General features: G+C 45.8%; 1 protein-coding gene across 1 annotated transcript; it reads left to right on the top strand.

Moving 5' to 3' along the window:
• Positions 1-4,233: 4,233 nt before the first annotated feature.
• ubald2 (UBA-like domain containing 2) lies at positions 4,234-12,667 on the top strand. Its single transcript, XM_085272268.1, has 3 exons — positions 4,234-4,558; positions 10,057-10,113; positions 12,264-12,667. The coding sequence occupies exons 1-3, from the start codon at positions 4,439-4,441 to the stop codon at positions 12,609-12,611; spliced, it is 525 nt and encodes a 174-aa protein (XP_085128394.1). The 5' UTR covers positions 4,234-4,438; the 3' UTR covers positions 12,612-12,667.
• Positions 12,668-16,200: the final 3,533 nt, after the last annotated feature.

Below are 16,200 nucleotides of genomic sequence, written 5' to 3'. Positions count from 1 at the left end.
GTTCCCCCCTCCTTTGATGAGTACAAGTTAAAGGTCAGGTCAGTTAGTGGCTGTGAGTCACTGAGAATTCAATAAATATGTTAACAGATGACAAATATTGCACCAGAGATAAATGCAGGTTAAAAAGTCTCCGCTCGCTGATAAAACATCACTTTTCACAACATTCGATTTAATTTCACTGCCCTGACGCCACTTCTGAAGAGAATTCCAAAGATCTGAGGAATATTTGCATTTGAAGGAATTATTCAGAGATAAGAACCGACACACTTTGTTTTGAACATGGTGTCGCCTCAGCCAGCGAATCAGGACACAAACAGCATGTTCACACAGTTCAAAGTGCTCCACAGATAAAAGACAGGCTGAGCACAACAAACACGAAACAAGCATCAGAAATAAAAATATTACAGAATAAGAGAATAAAAATAAAGAAAGGGACGTCGGCGTCTTTGCACTAAAATCATTTTTCGTGGACGCCCTGGCTCAATGTGCGCCAGCGGTCAGTTTGGGGACCAGCCTTGTTTCCTGTGTATATGCCCCCCTGTCTGTGTGTAATTGACACAATGAGGACTCACATGATCATCAGAGCTGAGTGCTCTTTGTCAAGTTTAAGACTGGACAGAAATAAAAGTTGAGGAATTCGGGCAGCAGCTGCAAACATCACACCACCAACTAACACGACCTGTCGTCTTTAAGTATCTCAAGGACACAAAGACTATCAGACCAGCGAAGCCTCCAGTGGGGGCCATCACAGTGGCTACATCCATCATTTATATACAGTCTTTGGACTAAATTATATGTATCCTCCCTCTCTGACATCACAGAGAGCCAAGATTAGAAAACACTGTGACCGACTGAGCGTTCAGAGCAGTCTGAATCCTGAGGATTACAGCACACACACTGACCTCATTAACTGAAACTTTGGCCATGTTTAATCTGCATATCCAGCTCCTGAACTGAGATACCTGACAGGTAATAAAGCAAAAGGAGAGCAGGTCCATCTGCTGTGATGTTCTCATGAGCAAACAGAACCACTAGACCTGCTGAAGCCTGTCAGGAGCTTTGTGTCCCTATAGTCTTCCTCTTTCCTCCAATAATACATAATAGATGCCCTCCTGTGCCACATGCTCCTTCACCTGCAGCAGGGATGAATTATTCCCCTGATGGCAGAAAGAGAGCCGGACAGCCTGCAGCCGAGAGCTGCTCTGCCCCGATAAGAAGATTATCAGTGTTCATCAGGAGAACCGTCACTGTGGGTCCTCTGGAGCTCAGCTCTGAGGGGACAGGCTGATAGTGTTTCGTGTCGAAGCCACGACGCTCATCCAAGCACAAACACTTGTTCCTTTTATCTGTAGCCCATCATGCAAAAGGCTTTTTAAATTTTAAAAGTGTTTGCAGAAAAATGCAGCATGTTACCAGTGGAAACCACAAACTGTATATCAAAGATGGATGTACCCCCTGTCAAGTCAAGTAGTCAAGTATTTATTTATTGTCATTGTCAAAGAACAATGAAATTGCGTTTGGGGCTTCCGTACAACCCGTAAAAAAAACCAAAAAAAAAAAAAAAAACCCTTAAAACCCAAGTGTAAATATTTAACCCAGTGTGACTTCAGTGCAATGAGACAATCCTTAGCAACAACATGAGAACAAGACAGGTAATGTTCATAGGACATTCAGACAAAGACCTGAGAAACATGACAAAATGCAACAATGCAACCCGTTCAATATTATTGTACTGTGAGATATGATGGTTGTCTATTTAAGAAAGAGGGGGGGGGGGGGGGGGGGGGAGAGAGAATAAAGATATGATGCACCAATGCAGACCAGTTCATTGCTATTAAGAAGTTGGATATGGTTATTGTCCGTGAGAGGGGGGCAGAGAGTTCAGGAGCCTCACAGCCTGTGGATACAGGCTGTTGGCCAGTCTGGATGTTCTGGCCTGTATAGACCTGTACCTTCTCCCTGAGGGCAGCAGGTGGAAAAGGTGGCGCGCAGGGTGATGTTGGTCCCGCAGGATACTGTGCACCCTCCTCAGGCAGCGAGTGGGGAAGATATTACTGATCTCTGGCAGAATTATTCTCTGGAACATGACTCTATGTTTGAAGTCTCTGTGTTAGAGTTTTAGCTGCAGCCATCTTGGTTTTTGAAGCCAGAAGTGACCATGTTTAGGTTAGATGTTGGAGTGCTAAGTTAGCGGTTAGTAAGATGCATCCACATATATCTGTGTAGGTTCTCAGTTATCCAGGTCACGGAAATCTAAGGAGCTTGGAAAGACTTTTTAAAATTCTGTGAAGACATTTTACCTGCTCAGTCATCCAGGTAAGTGAATCACTGTTGGTTCTGTTCATCTGGACGTAGCGAGACGGAAGAAGTCACTTGGATGAGTGACGAAACGTTTGAAAACTCTACATCCAGATGAACAGAATCAAACTTTGGGGATTTACTTACCTGGACGATTGATCATGAATCAAAACGGAATCTTTTGGGGTCTCAAGCAAAATGTATCTTCAGTGCTAAAACCAAATGGTGGAGGCGTTTAAAGTCTATGGGAGTTATCCCTTAAGAGGGTCGTTGACCCACTATTAGCATGAGCGAAGGTGTGAAAAAAGGGCGTGGGTCATTATCAACAGAGGTTTCGGGTGAATCCATTGTGAGACTTTCCCTCACACCATCATCATTGAGATCAACTGATGCAAAACGTGAGTGGAGGTTGAGGCACCTGGGAAGGGTCTCAAAACTGTTTTGTAGGTGGCAGACAGTTGGCGTTGTAACTTACAAATCCATCTTTGAACTGTTCACAGATGGAGATGCCACCATTTGGTTTTAGAAATGAAGAAGCTTCTCGGATGGGAAATCAAATGTCCTCACGAAAGCTACAGAAGTCCGGTCAGCTTTTTGACAGTGGATGTTGGAGGAACTACAGTCTGCCACCCTGGGGCCACACCATTTAAAAGTTTCTAGAAACGTCTCTGCAAGCTCATGTGGTGAAAAGGGGTCAGGATATCAATACAAAGATCAGTTTCATGTCCTTCTTTACATTCTCGCTGTCACGTTAGTGTTTAAATAGATTATGCTTCATCATTTATAAAGCAGCATGATTTATTTTTGATGTGCTCCTGAGATGTTAATTTTGGTTTATTGTCCAATAACAACAACAACTAAGATGTTTGTGAAGGCAAAATCAATTTCATTATTAGCTCCTTATTTCAGAAAAACATCAATGTAAGTCACGTTTGTAGGATATGACATATTATATGGAGCATACACATTTAAGACATGTGTATGTGGTCAGAAAAAGAAAAAGTAGTGAAAAACTAGACATACATGAATAACAGACACGTACATATCAGTATTATTACTCATGCCCCCCCGACCCGGCCCCGGATAAAGCGGATGAAGATGGATGGATGAGTCTTATTATTGTTAATAGGCAAATTCAAGTTAGTTGGATTCCAACATGGATTTAATATTCTTTATATGAAAAATTTATTAATAAAAGCAATTAAATTATTTAAATCCTGGACTTTATGTACTAATAACAGAAAAATCTCTTACATCAAAACGTTTGTAAATTAACACATATCTTTAAAATACCCTGTAATTCTCATGAATATTCTGCATTACTGTGGAAACAAATTACTGAATAAATCGGTTGTGTTCGAAATGTGTTGTTTCATATTACTACAGTATATATTACAGTTTTGATAAATACAAAAGCAAACGCAAAGTAAACCTTCGTGTATTATGTAACACACTCCTTATAGTAGCCTATTTAATTTAAAATGTATTTTTGATATATCAGGTTTTTGTGGTGTATATGAGAAAAATATAGGCAGTCAGTTAAATAAATTATAAAATTAAATTTTAAAAATGTATTTAATTTATTATGTCTTTCTCGGGTTGACTCTATGAACGGGATATGTTTCAAAAAATAAAACAAAATATTTACAGTGTTTACACGTGTGAAGCTCGTGAGGAAGCAGCCAATCGGCTCTATGAGTTTACGGCAACTGGCCGATCGAACATTACGTCAGCGTAACGAACACAAATGAAAGCGCTTGTGTAACCCTACTCGACAAACACTGAGGGCGGCGTGGACGGTTTTCACTCACCCCTATTTAAGACTCCACCCACCGACACAGTCCTAACACCTAAAACCAGCGCACCGAAGAAATTTAAACTCGTTTCATCGATAGCCAATCAGCGCCTCTGTAGTACTCTCTCGCCGTGGAGTCGTCCAATCAGTGACGCGTTGCTCTTTGTTGTTGCGATGACATGAAAACATTGTTGTTGCTGCTGCGGAGACTCACGGACAGACGAGCAGGAAGGACGGAAGGTTCGCGGGGCTTCCTTCAGGTCCGGGTTTAGTTATTATCATTTTTTTTATTTTTTAGAAAAAAAGGTGGCAGTTTTTGTCTGTAAAGGAGCCGCGGGAGCAGCCATGTCGGTCAATATGGAAGAACTGAGGCACCAAGTGATGATAAACCAGTTTGTTTTGACGGCTGGCTGCGCCGCGGATCAGGCGAAGCAGCTCCTCCAGGCGGCCCACTGGCAGTTCGAGGTGAGTGGGAGGTTTATTTACACGTTGAGTCCTTTTATTAACCCCCACGCGTGATTTGGTGTACAAAGAGGTGCCCGTGAACTCGCTGTGGTGATTGTTTTGAGGATTTCCCGTGCTGCCTCGCTGCCATGCGCTCCCGGGGCTAGCGTTAGCCGCCTAGCCGCGCTGAGGACGTGGTGTTCGATGCTTTTTGTTTACATTCTCCGTCGCCTCGCCGTTAAGCTAGCTGCTGTTAGCCGGGCAGAGCGGTAGTGCGCTCGGGTTGGACCAGGGCTGTGTAAGGCTAGAGTAGAGCGGTGTTTATTTTGGCGTGGAGATGCTGATAAGATAAGATGCGCTGTTTTTCATCCGCTCGCATTACTCACAGATCATAAACTACAGGTCAGGCTTGTTTACCGTCAGAGCTCGCGGGGTGATCTGATGGATCAGCCCCTCCCTGCCCAGCTCAAAAACAATCGTTTCATCACGTTTCCTGTGTGAGTTTCTGGAAGCACAGCGAGCGGCTCTCTGCGTGTTTGTGTCCGCTTCACGGAGCGGATAAAGAGGTCAGACCGTGCGTGCTCCCCGCTAAGCGCCCTGACATTGATCCCGGTGCTTCTCGGTTATATATAGACCGATTAAGATGCATTATCCTTCCAGCTGTTCCTATACACGGACCTCCGTGTGCCATTAACACCTATTAGAAGTTGAAGCTGGCTGGTGGAGGTCAGTTTGAGCTGTTTCTTCGCAGTTTTCCCAACGTGGCGCTCGTGTCTCTAACTATGATTCAAAGCCGAGAAGTCCTCCTCTAACAGGGCGAGGCAGGCCAGCGGATAACAGAAGACGAGCCTTTAGCTGCTCGTTGTGTTTAGTGGGAGTCATAAAATGCGTGGTTGAGCTGCTGGTTCTCCTCTTTTTCCCCTCTCATGAAGAAAGTGGGTCCCATGATATTAATCTGATACGCATGCCGGGGACGTGACTGTTTACTGGGCCTGTGATGGTCAGGCTAATAATTCAACAAAGCGTACAGTGTAAATACACAGGCCAGCTGTAAGTCATTACAGAAGGCTCTGTGCTCACTGGAAAATGAAAAGTAGCCACTATTGATCAGATTTTGTTGAACAACAAACTTGGAAATTTCTATGAAGTGACAGTCAGGCTCCCTCTGCTCCTCACTGGTTTCCTCTTTCATTGCTAAACAGGCCTGAGCTTGTTTCCTTCATGTGCTGCAGCACAGAGCGCTGTATTTTCGCCAGCTTATGAAGAAAACACACTCGCACTCGTGTTTGAAATCCTCCTCAGCCTCTCTCTAACCACCGATCACAGATTGTGGATCGGATTAAGATTTGGGGATTTTCCTTTTCATGGATCCAAAATGTTAATTGAATGATCTCAGACTGGATCGCTGGAAGAAGCCTGACATTTTTATTTTGGCCCACCTTTAAAAAGCAGAAATGCACAGACTGTGCTGAGCCTGATAAGGCAGGATTGGCAGTCCATCAGCCATTCCTGAAAAGTTGTTTCACTACGGTTCTGTGCTGCGTCACCTCACAGCAATTTGTGAACGTTATTCTTATTCAATGAAATAAATAAAGGATAAAAAAAAAGATTTAGGTGTACCCAGGTCCTGTTTACAACTTCTGCTCCCATCTGTCTGCGTTTGTGTGGATGATTTCTCCTTGACCACCTCCCAGAACATCTGACATTTCATCAAACGCACCCATCCGCAGCATTGACCTGCTGAACAGCTAACGGTCACCTGAGCTTCCACGCCTCTGTCTGTTGCAGCCAGGTGCTGCACCGGGAGGGGAGGAGGCGGTGGTGATGTTTGGAGTACTGTCAGGAGTTGGGGTTATGACTCTGATTGGCTGACTTGTTTATTTGGAAAAAGTGCTGTGCACTGCTACTTTGTGTGACTGGAAACTGGGATTAAGGAGTGTTGTTGTGTCTCTGGGGTGAGTCACTAACCTTCACGTTACCTGGACAACATAATACAGCTGAATCCTGGAAGACAACGCTGAGGGAGAAGCACGGGTTAGAGGCGCAACCTTGGTGTGAAGGATGTGGGCGTTCCTCGCGTCTGAGATGCCGGACTTGCAGTCAGACCTCAGTCCCACGCTAACATGTCCCCACAGCAGGCTGTTATTTTGTTTTGGTGTTTGCTGAATGAAGAGAATCGAGCTGCAGTTCCTCTAACGTCCACTGGAGGCTCCAGCAGTTAGTCAGTCCCCATAGACTCCCATGTTAGAGCATTCCAGCAGAAATCAACAGGTTTACAGCCTGATACACAAACTCGTTTAGTCTCTGTGGACAATTTCCTCTTTTAGAACAATCGTCCAGGTGTTTACGTTCACGCTGGATGTCCTGCTGACTCACAGGTCAAAAATAATCTGTATTTATCTTGCCTGTGTCACTTGCCTCTCACTGACATCATACAGACCCAAGAGTAGAAGTTTCAAAGTTTACATTTATGGGGAAAGATTGAATGATGTTAAGGAACCGCGTGACCACAGACCTTCAGCCGGCTGTGAAGAGACTAGGGCTGCCACAAACGATTATTTTGATAGTCGACTAGTCACCGATTATTTATGCAATTAGTCGACTAATCAGATCATCATCCATTGGACGTAAAACTACAGCTTATTGCACCAGCAGCATCTGCTCTTATATAACTATCATTAGCTTACAGCTTTAAGTGTTTAAGGTCTGTGCTAACTAAAAATAAAGACAAGATGATAGTTTATTAAATTTTAATGAAGTTTGCAGATTGTTTCGGTGAAGTTTAATAAACTCCTTGCTATCTAAAATATAACAGGACACTGGAGTATATTCTGGAGCATCTCACACTTCTGATAATCAGCTGTCTGCTTGACGTTTATTCAGCTGTGTAAAAACTATAACTTTAATCTCAGCCAAACCGATTTACTCAGGAACAAATAAAATACTGAAAAAAGCCAAACAATAACATTTTTAATTTATCTAAGTGACTTATATATCATGTTTAACCTGAGTAGCGAAAGACGGCGGTGGGTTTGAAAACGATTTGCCGGGAGTCCGGTGTTCTCACGGCTCTAGTGAGCCTAGCCCCCGGCTCGCTATCGAGCTAGTGGGTAACAGACGTCTCCGAAAACGTCGGAGCGCTTTTGAAAATATGTGGTGTCCTGATAAACTGAGCAGATATTTGAGGTTTACACAGCTACATTCTCGCATGAAAATATGTTAAACGTTTATTTTGTGACCCAGAAAGAATAATAAGAGTAACATTAAAACTAACTAGCTGCCGCCATTGTTGGAAACTAAGCTGGGCTTATTAGCTATGAATTCTGGGACACAGCTGCTTCTTCTTCTTCGGGGTTTAACGGCAGCTGGCATCCTTGTACATGCAGTGCTGCCATCTTCTGTTTCAGTCCGTTATTACACTCTTAAATCCTGCTACTTATTCCTGCGTCTTTTGTGATCTTACAAAGCTTCAAACGATGCGTCGACTATTAAATCAGTCGTCGACGATTTTGATAGTCGACGTAATCGTGACTAGTCGACAAATCGTGGCAGCCCTAGAAGAGACGCACGGAACTTAAATAATCCTGAGATTTAACCTGTGGACGAGTAACTGGAGTAACGAAGTTGGTGGAAGAAGTTTGTTTGAGGGGAAAGAAAGCTTTTGAAAACAGACCCGAGCGCTGAGTGACGTTGGCAGGTCCAGATGAGTGTTTTGTGTTGATTATCATGTTGATGATGCTGACTGTGTTTGTACAGTGTTGACTCGTTCTGAGCGAACACAGTGACACGTGAGGAGCCCGAAGCAGGAAATGTGTTCATGCTGTTTTTGTAAAATTACTACAATGACAGTGAAAATAGCTGCTGATTAACTTCCTGTCGAACCGCCCGGTTTGCCCCTTTGCTGAAAGAGGAAGTTTCTTTTTCTGTTGGAGCTTCTGTTTTTTTTTGTCCTTGGTCATGAGGCACTAGAGTGAAAGTAAAAGCCGTCACGCCGCCGTGAACCGTTTTCCCTCTGCAAGGACTTTTAAAGACACTCGCAGGTTACGGAGTTTCCTGCAACAAACCAGAAAATTAAACGAGACGAGACAAAGAGCGGCTCTTTGCACAATAGCGGCCGAGCACTTTCGCTCTTTGAGATGGGTGTCACGTTGTACGGCAGACATTCCTGCGCCACCGCTGTTGTTAAACAACCACGGCTGGGGGGAGGGGGAGGGAAGGGCACGGCATTCATTCAAGTGTTGGGAACAAAAAAGAAGAAACTGAGCTGCAAAACAAGCTCACGCTCCCTGTTCAGACCACAGGAGCTCTGCAGTCCCACAGTTATTGCAGACATTGAACTCAGCAAACACCACATTCAGTGATTTTTATCTGTTATGCACGGTTAAATATTGTGCTGGTTTTAATGTTCCTGCACGTCGAAGATGCTGGGAACAGTGGAGCTCCGAGGCGTTCGAGTCCTTAGTGCAGAAACTGGCTGTCTCAGTTTTAAGTGTTGGGAATGGAAAGTCTAAAGTGGTCCCCTCCTGGTCAGTTCCCACCTGTGGGATGACTCCACCCCCCGCAACATTGCTGGGGGGGGGGTCCCTTGGGTCCTCGGGAAATGTTTTGTAGCGTTGGGTCGGCCCGGTGTTTCTCCTTCTGCAATCACAGCGTGCGTTTGAGTTCACAACAAAGACGATGCGTACGTGAAGCCAACTCGTTTCCCTGTTTGCACAATCAGGAGACGCACTGTTTACATTTCAGGCTGCTGTGAGGGAAAGCTGGAAAAGTTCGACGAGCGCTCGTGTTTTGTCTTCTGAAAACTTGCAGACCTTCAGAGATACGAGCGTTTGAGTCAGTCCAACCCAGCTCAATGTCACACAGGACGAAACAGGAGACGCTGATGAGACTCTTTGTTTCTTACTTCACTGCCAGTGTTTCTGCGCCACAGCTGCTTAAATCCGAACACTTTCAGCGTGTTTCTGCAAACATGAAACTAAACGTCTTTTTGGGTTTTGTGAGGTTGTCTCTGGCGGTTAATGCCCCGAGACAGGAAATGAAAAATGATGTGACACATGAGTCCATGATCATAAATAAGTCAGTCCTTTTATAACTGATCAGTTTTCCTGTTTCAGTGATTATTGGGTATGTTATCAAAGCTTCCAGGCGCGATGACCTCGGCTGCTTCAGGTGGTTTGGCTGTGAAATAAGCTCGTTTTCGTTCCGTGGCTTTAAAAATGTTGTCAGCTCTGCAGGAAGCTGCAGATCATTTCTTCAGAAACAGAAAGTCTGGTTTTTGTTCGCCTCCCTCGAGGTTTCACTCCCAGCAGCTCTGCAGAAAAAAGAGTCTCTGCGGTCTGATGACTCAGTTTCAGGTCCCAGCGTGGAGATGATACGTTTAGCCCTTTGTGTTAACGATGGTGAAAGGTGGGGGTATGGGGCGGCCCTTCCTGTCTGAGGTTTTGGGGGAAATGAATGCGTCCTGCTTGCTCTCCATGTGGAAACGTAACTCGTCCTTCTGCCTCTCTTTCTGTCTGCAGACGGCCTTGAGCTCCTTCTTCCAGGAGGCCAACGTCCCCGGGCATCACCACCAGATGGTAAGTGCGTGAAAACGTTACTAAACACAACGATTTTATGAAAGTCTTCTGTGGTTGTGGTTGGATGGTTCAGCGTGGCGATCCACAGGCTGCCGTTCAGACATCAGGAAGCAGTTCGATGGTCCACGCCATTCCTTCTTCCTGCATCTGCCGGTTGGTTTAGTCACAGAGAGCAGCAGAAGGTGGAGGGCGAGCTGCTCGCACAGACGCTGTGTTTGTGTTTGAGCGCTGTTAGGACGACGGGCGTGTGCAGCCATAATAACTGTTTAATCTCCAACTGCAGCCCTGTAATTTAATAATTACCAGCTTATAAAGAGAAAATGTGCAGACCTGCGTCACAGTGAGCAGACAGGTGCGCGTGTGCGTGTGTGTGCGTGTGTGTGCGCGTGTGTGCGTGTGTGTGTGTGTGTGTGTGTGTGCGTGTGTGTGTGTGTGTGCGTGTGTGTGCGTGTGTGTGCGTGTGTCTTCTCATTAAATCTCCTGCCTCTGCCTCCCTGGATCTGATCCTCGGTCGTGCTGGGACGCCTGCAGCAGGCGTGTTTTGTTTTCATTCCTCCTCCTCTGGTTTGTGTGCACGCGTTGGGAGGGGGGGGCATGTTGAGGCAGCAGGCTGCTTTGTTGTTATTTTGGGTGACATCATCTTCATCATCTGCACTGAAGCAACTCAGCGCTCTGAGCGAGCATCAGCTGCCCAACTTCCTCCCGGGGTGCACAGGAGGAGGAGGGAGCAGCGATGTGGAGCCTTTATTGTGAAAGTAATGAGTTTGTTTGAGGCTCAGAAAATGGCAGAGTTTGGACTTTTTGCCGTAAGAACAAATATTGACAAATTTAGTGGAATATTTTAGAAAAATGTAAAAAATATTTTGAGTACAAACAGTTTTTCGGAGTATGGGGGAAATGGGAATCCACATGTGTCTGTAAAGTGATGAACTATTAAAGATAACACTGAAGTCTTGAGGAAATAAAAAGCTCCGCGGGAACCAGCCGAGCGGCTTCTTCTCCTTCTTAGACGCCTCGGAGATTAATGAGAGAGCGTGTGTGCACGTGCAGCAGCGCCTCAGAGAGTTAATAAGAACCAATCAATCCTGTTCCTGAGGATCATTTTTGACTCGTAAGTAAAAGTTTGATTATTTGGCTCTGTGTGAGGTCACGTGGCGCCCGGCAAGCTGGTGTTGTTCTTGGTCCAACGTCATCGGTGCGATGCATCAACACGCAGCACACCACAGAACCGGTTCTCCGAGGCTCACGGGAAATCTACAGAGGCGAGGCCGTTTGTAACGAACACGCCGATCAGGCCTGAACAGCAGCAGGAAAATGCCCGCAGGTTTACCGCCTCTGCACGCCGTGCACCTCAGCGCTGAAACAACACACCCGGCTGTTTACGTCGGGAAGGAGGCCTTTCGCCGGCTCAACGTGAACATGTGAGAAGGCGGAGCTCCAACAGGCAGCGTAAAAGTCACTGTGGTCATCCCGCTGTTGTTTTGGTGACACAGATCTGTGGCTGCAGGCTCAACTCTGTTTGTTTCGGTGTGCTCCGAATTGACGTCGCTAAACATCACCTCATGAGATGGGCGTGTCGCACGCCGTAAAAGGAAGGGGAAGGGCTAAAAGGTCTGCACCTGAGACTCGGGTTCAACCATCTGTACCACATATGGAGGGTAATTAATGTCAGTTTTATCTCGGGCGCTGGTGGAGACTCCAGGAAGTTCCTGCGACCTGCCAACAGACGGTTATTGCCCCCCCAGTAAACCATAAACATAAAAAAAATATATAAATATGGGTGCAGCCAGCGTGTCGTCGTGGCTCGGGTTTTGGTTCCACCGTGTTGGTTTATTGTCTGCAGACTCGCAGCTGCTGACCTCATTAAAACGAAGCTGTTTAATAATCTTATTTTCATTGAGCAGCATGTGTGGCTCCGCCTCCAGCAGCCTTAGAAAGTCTGGGTCATCCAATGGCCCTCTTGACTTTCCTTCGCTGTGTGTGTGTGTGTGTGTGTGTGTGTGTGTGTGTGTGTGTGTCAGCAGAGCTCCAACTCTTTACAGTTCAGGTTTTTCTTCTTCTGACTTCACATTAAAGCATTTGAAGTTTTACAACAAGTCCTCCAGGCTTTTATTTTGAAACCATCCTCCCTCTCTCTCCTCTTCCTGCAGATGTGCACTCCCAGAAACACCCCCGCCACGCCACCCAACTTCCCCGATGCCATCACCATGTTCTCCAAACTGCGGGCGTCCGAGTGTGGCTCCGGCAGTGGGCCCTCCCAGGTGTCCATGGCGTGCTCTCCACCGACTCACTCCTCCACGGCGGGATTCGGCTCCTTCTGGGCGTCCTCGCCACCCAGCCACCAGCCGGCCTGGCTGCCCCCGTCATCGCCCACGGGCCACCACATGCATCACAATCACTACCACCACATGCAACAGACTCCTATGTGGCCCCCCGTCTCCCAGCCCAACGGCTCCCAGCAGCCCCCTGTTGTATCGGCACTTCATGGACAGAGATGAGGCTGAGCGGCGGGCTGAGTGAGCTCGGGCAGGGCGGGAGGGTCTGGGGTTTTAGGGGCGGGAGGGGGGAGGATTTCTTGTTTCTCGTTTCTCTGAACTGAACACGAGCAGTTTGGCTTTGCTGCGAGCCGGAGGGCGACACTGGAGGGTCTCCGAGGACACTGAGAAACTGAACCCAGCCACGCTCTGAGCAGAACCCCAACAGAGCACTTACCGAGGATCGGAGCCATGAGACGTGATTTTTAGAGACTCTCTTTTCATTTGTCAGAAAAAAATCAGACAGGAAGTCGACAATAAACCAGCAGACCAAGAGGAGGACGAATCAGACGTGTGTGTGTTTGGAGTACAGATGTGCATCAACAGGTCAGCTACAAAGTTTCCGCCCGGGCTGCAGACACTAACGTGATGTCAGAGACGATCCCAGTTTGTGCTTCTCACTGAGTGCCGAGTTGTTTAAGGAGGTTTTTCTGAGCTGGATGGAAAAATGTTGAGTTTGCTGCACACCTGCCAGATGTGAACACAGCTGGAAGTGAGAAACTGTGCCTGAGGCAGAAAATTTAAAATAAATGTAATCTTGTTTATGTCCAATGATTCTTTTTTTTTTTTTTTGTCGTTCTCTTTGCTTCACGATTCCTCGTTTCCACCTCCTGAATCTACAGATTTTTAATTCCACTTACAAATAAATAAAACTAAACACCTGCTCTGATTCTTTCACATCTGCTGATGTGATGAAATAAACCGCAGATATGAGAAGGTTGGACAGAACGTGACGTCCTCAGTCTTCATCTGACAGTCAAAGCGTTACCTTTGTGCACAGCTGAGGTTCTTTCAGAATGATTCAGGCTTTTCTTTACTATTTAAATCAAAAATTGGACTTAAATCATCAAGTTTGTGTTTTGTCATGGAAACTGTAACACCATCATAGACTGTATATAAAAGATGGACATCACCCATTAATTTGAAACGTCCTGTTTTAAAACATTCAGTTGGCGACTTTTACTGAGTGACTTTGACCATAAACTTATCAGGAAAGTACAGCTGAGGTCAGAGGTCAAGTGAGCAGTAAGTAAAAGAGTCGCCCCCTGTTGGGCATTAGCAGGAATGCATCATTTTCAATGTTCATGCCCAGAAGCCACATCAGTCTTTCATGAGCAGTGCGTGCAAGTGCTTCGGGGCACAAATTAAAAAAACAAAACCTAAATATCTCCTTTTTTAAAAAATTTTTTTCGTATCTTTGTTTGGATTGAGATCTTTATTGTGCAGCAGATTTGATATTTTTTCATTGCACTGATCTAGATGCACCGATGTAGACGAGCTCAGTAATGTTCGCCAACGTCTGTGGGTGGGGTCAGCTGTGATGATGAGCTGAGTGCGGCGAATAAATGACAGAAGAAGAAGAAGAAGGTCAAAAATGAGCTGCTGATGTGAAGCCGGATTAGAGAGCAGAACTCGAGCGTCCACTTTTCTGGGTTGTAAATAAAAAGATTCCAGTTGAACTTCTGAGAGCGCTTCTATTTTTTTTTTAATGTCGGCTCCTCCGCCATGTGTCTGCGAGAGGTTAAAGGTCGACTCGGCAATTTCCACACAACCTTTCAGACAACCAAACGCTCCTACCTCCACCTGTGTGAGTGGGCGGGGCCCCGCACTCGCTCTGAATGTACTCCGCAGGACTTCCTGTTTGACAAGTCCTGCATGCGTCACGGCGAGCAAAATAAAGTTGCGTTTACGTCACGAGGAAGAGGAGTGAGGAGTTTTCAGGTTTTGTTCTGACAATCAGCCGTTCGTGAACAGCGTTTATTCGCTGCAGGAGGGGCGTGTCGGTCTCTGACATCGGAGACTCTCAGATTTAAATGATGCGAGGGAACTCGAGCGCTGTGAGCTAACAGGCTAAACGCTCAGCTTTACGGCAACGCCTGCACGCTGTCAGACTTTAATGTGACGTAACGCTGTCCAAACGCTGTTTACGCCAAATTCCTTTTTACAAAGCGAGGACACTTTCAGCAGAACGTCGCGGCGCTGAAATGGTGGGAAAATTGTTGCCACAGTCAAACACGTCGTGTTTGACTCGTCTGGGTTAATGCGATGGTGTCAGGTTGTAGCTGTTCGTCTGCAGAAATCCAACCCTCTGAGGAGCCCACGCGTTAACCCTGAAACTGAACTTTATGAAGAGATTTGCTTAAAATGAACTAAGAACAGATTCTTAATCAATCGTTAACAGTTTAATCGACACTGGTTCGATTGTTGGAGCCTCGATCGGCTCCACTGGTGGAAGCGTAACCGAGTATTTAGAGTTAAAGATGTAAATGTAACAGTCTTACAGCTGAGTCGTTGGAAAAGTTTAAGCGTGAAACATTTGGACTGAAGATCAACTAATGATCGGCTGATCGATCCCTTTTAAAGTTTAATGATTTCCAGTCCATCATGTCAGTAAACGCAAGTTTGGCTTTAAAAAACTTGGAAAATCAGATTTTTTCCAAGTACAAAATTTCACATTTGCGACTGAACCCACCAAAGCTTTGGTTTATGGGCTCAGTCGTTGGTGGATCGCACAGCCGCCGCCAGCTTTTCCACAGTGAAACGCGGAGGTCAGTGGACGCCTTTCAGGGTCCAAGCTTTTAAAGAGACCTTTTCCTAAAAGTCTTATCTCTGATGATGCGTTCGCTGACCTCAGGGCAAATTTTTTCCAGTCTGAACTCGTTCTGGAGGAGTTGAGGCAAATGAGGAGCGGCTGGAAGGTGACCTCCCGCCTGGTTTGTTGTTGCCGACGATCCGCGGGGTTCGGAGGCTCTGTTTGAGATTCCCGCAGCGTGGATTAACCGGCCTGTCCACTCTGCTCCTACTCTTGTTTTTGCAACATATTTTAGGCCTTTCAAATCCAGCCGAGGACTTTACAAACTGATCGAAGGGTCATTAAAAGATGTTTTTAGCTCTGGTCACTTCCTCACAGACTCTGATCCACGACTCTGTTTTAGAGATTTCGCTCATGAACTTTTTTTTCACTTCCTTTGTTTAAATTTGTATTTATATGTTTAATAAAACAACTTCTGATGTGTACTTCCTCTGGGCTCTTCTGTCTTTCTTGGCAGTGTTTAGTCACGCCACACCTATTTTAGTTTTACTGTAAGAGCGAAAGAAAGACGGTTGTACTTCTTTGCATTTGAGTTTGAGGAAGGATGTGGTCGGGCCGGGTGTCAAACTGAAGAGTCAGTAAGAACCAAAGTAACGTGGATTAATGAGCCGCTGCTGAAAGTGAAGCGAACGCAGCTATGTGACACATGTAAATAAGGAAGGATATGCCATTACACGAACGGGACGAGATTTCAGGAACTTTTTACTGTTGGAGCGGCTCCAGTCTGACGAGTTCACAGCGTCCTCCGCTTGACTGATGTGAACTTTAAAGGCCTGCTTGGCCACATTTAATAACCCTGCTGGGCTCTTAGCCAGGCATCAGCCATAACCTTCAAATGATCAGTTATAAAATACATTTTTCCACATTATATCATCATGAAGCAGTCAGCCTACAGTGACCACAGTCTGCTCACACTGGTGCTGAAGACAAAATATTCACAGCATATTCTCAGTGGGTTTG

Source organism: Mchenga conophoros, linkage group LG4, assembly GCF_057382185.1.
Source record: "Mchenga conophoros isolate Kocher_MC1m ecotype Shallow Benthic linkage group LG4, M_conophoros_male_GT1.1, whole genome shotgun sequence".
Taxonomy (NCBI): domain Eukaryota; kingdom Metazoa; phylum Chordata; class Actinopteri; order Cichliformes; family Cichlidae; genus Mchenga; species Mchenga conophoros.
The sequence above is the reverse complement of the archived record's forward strand: the minus strand, read 5'-3'. Positions and strand labels throughout refer to the sequence as shown.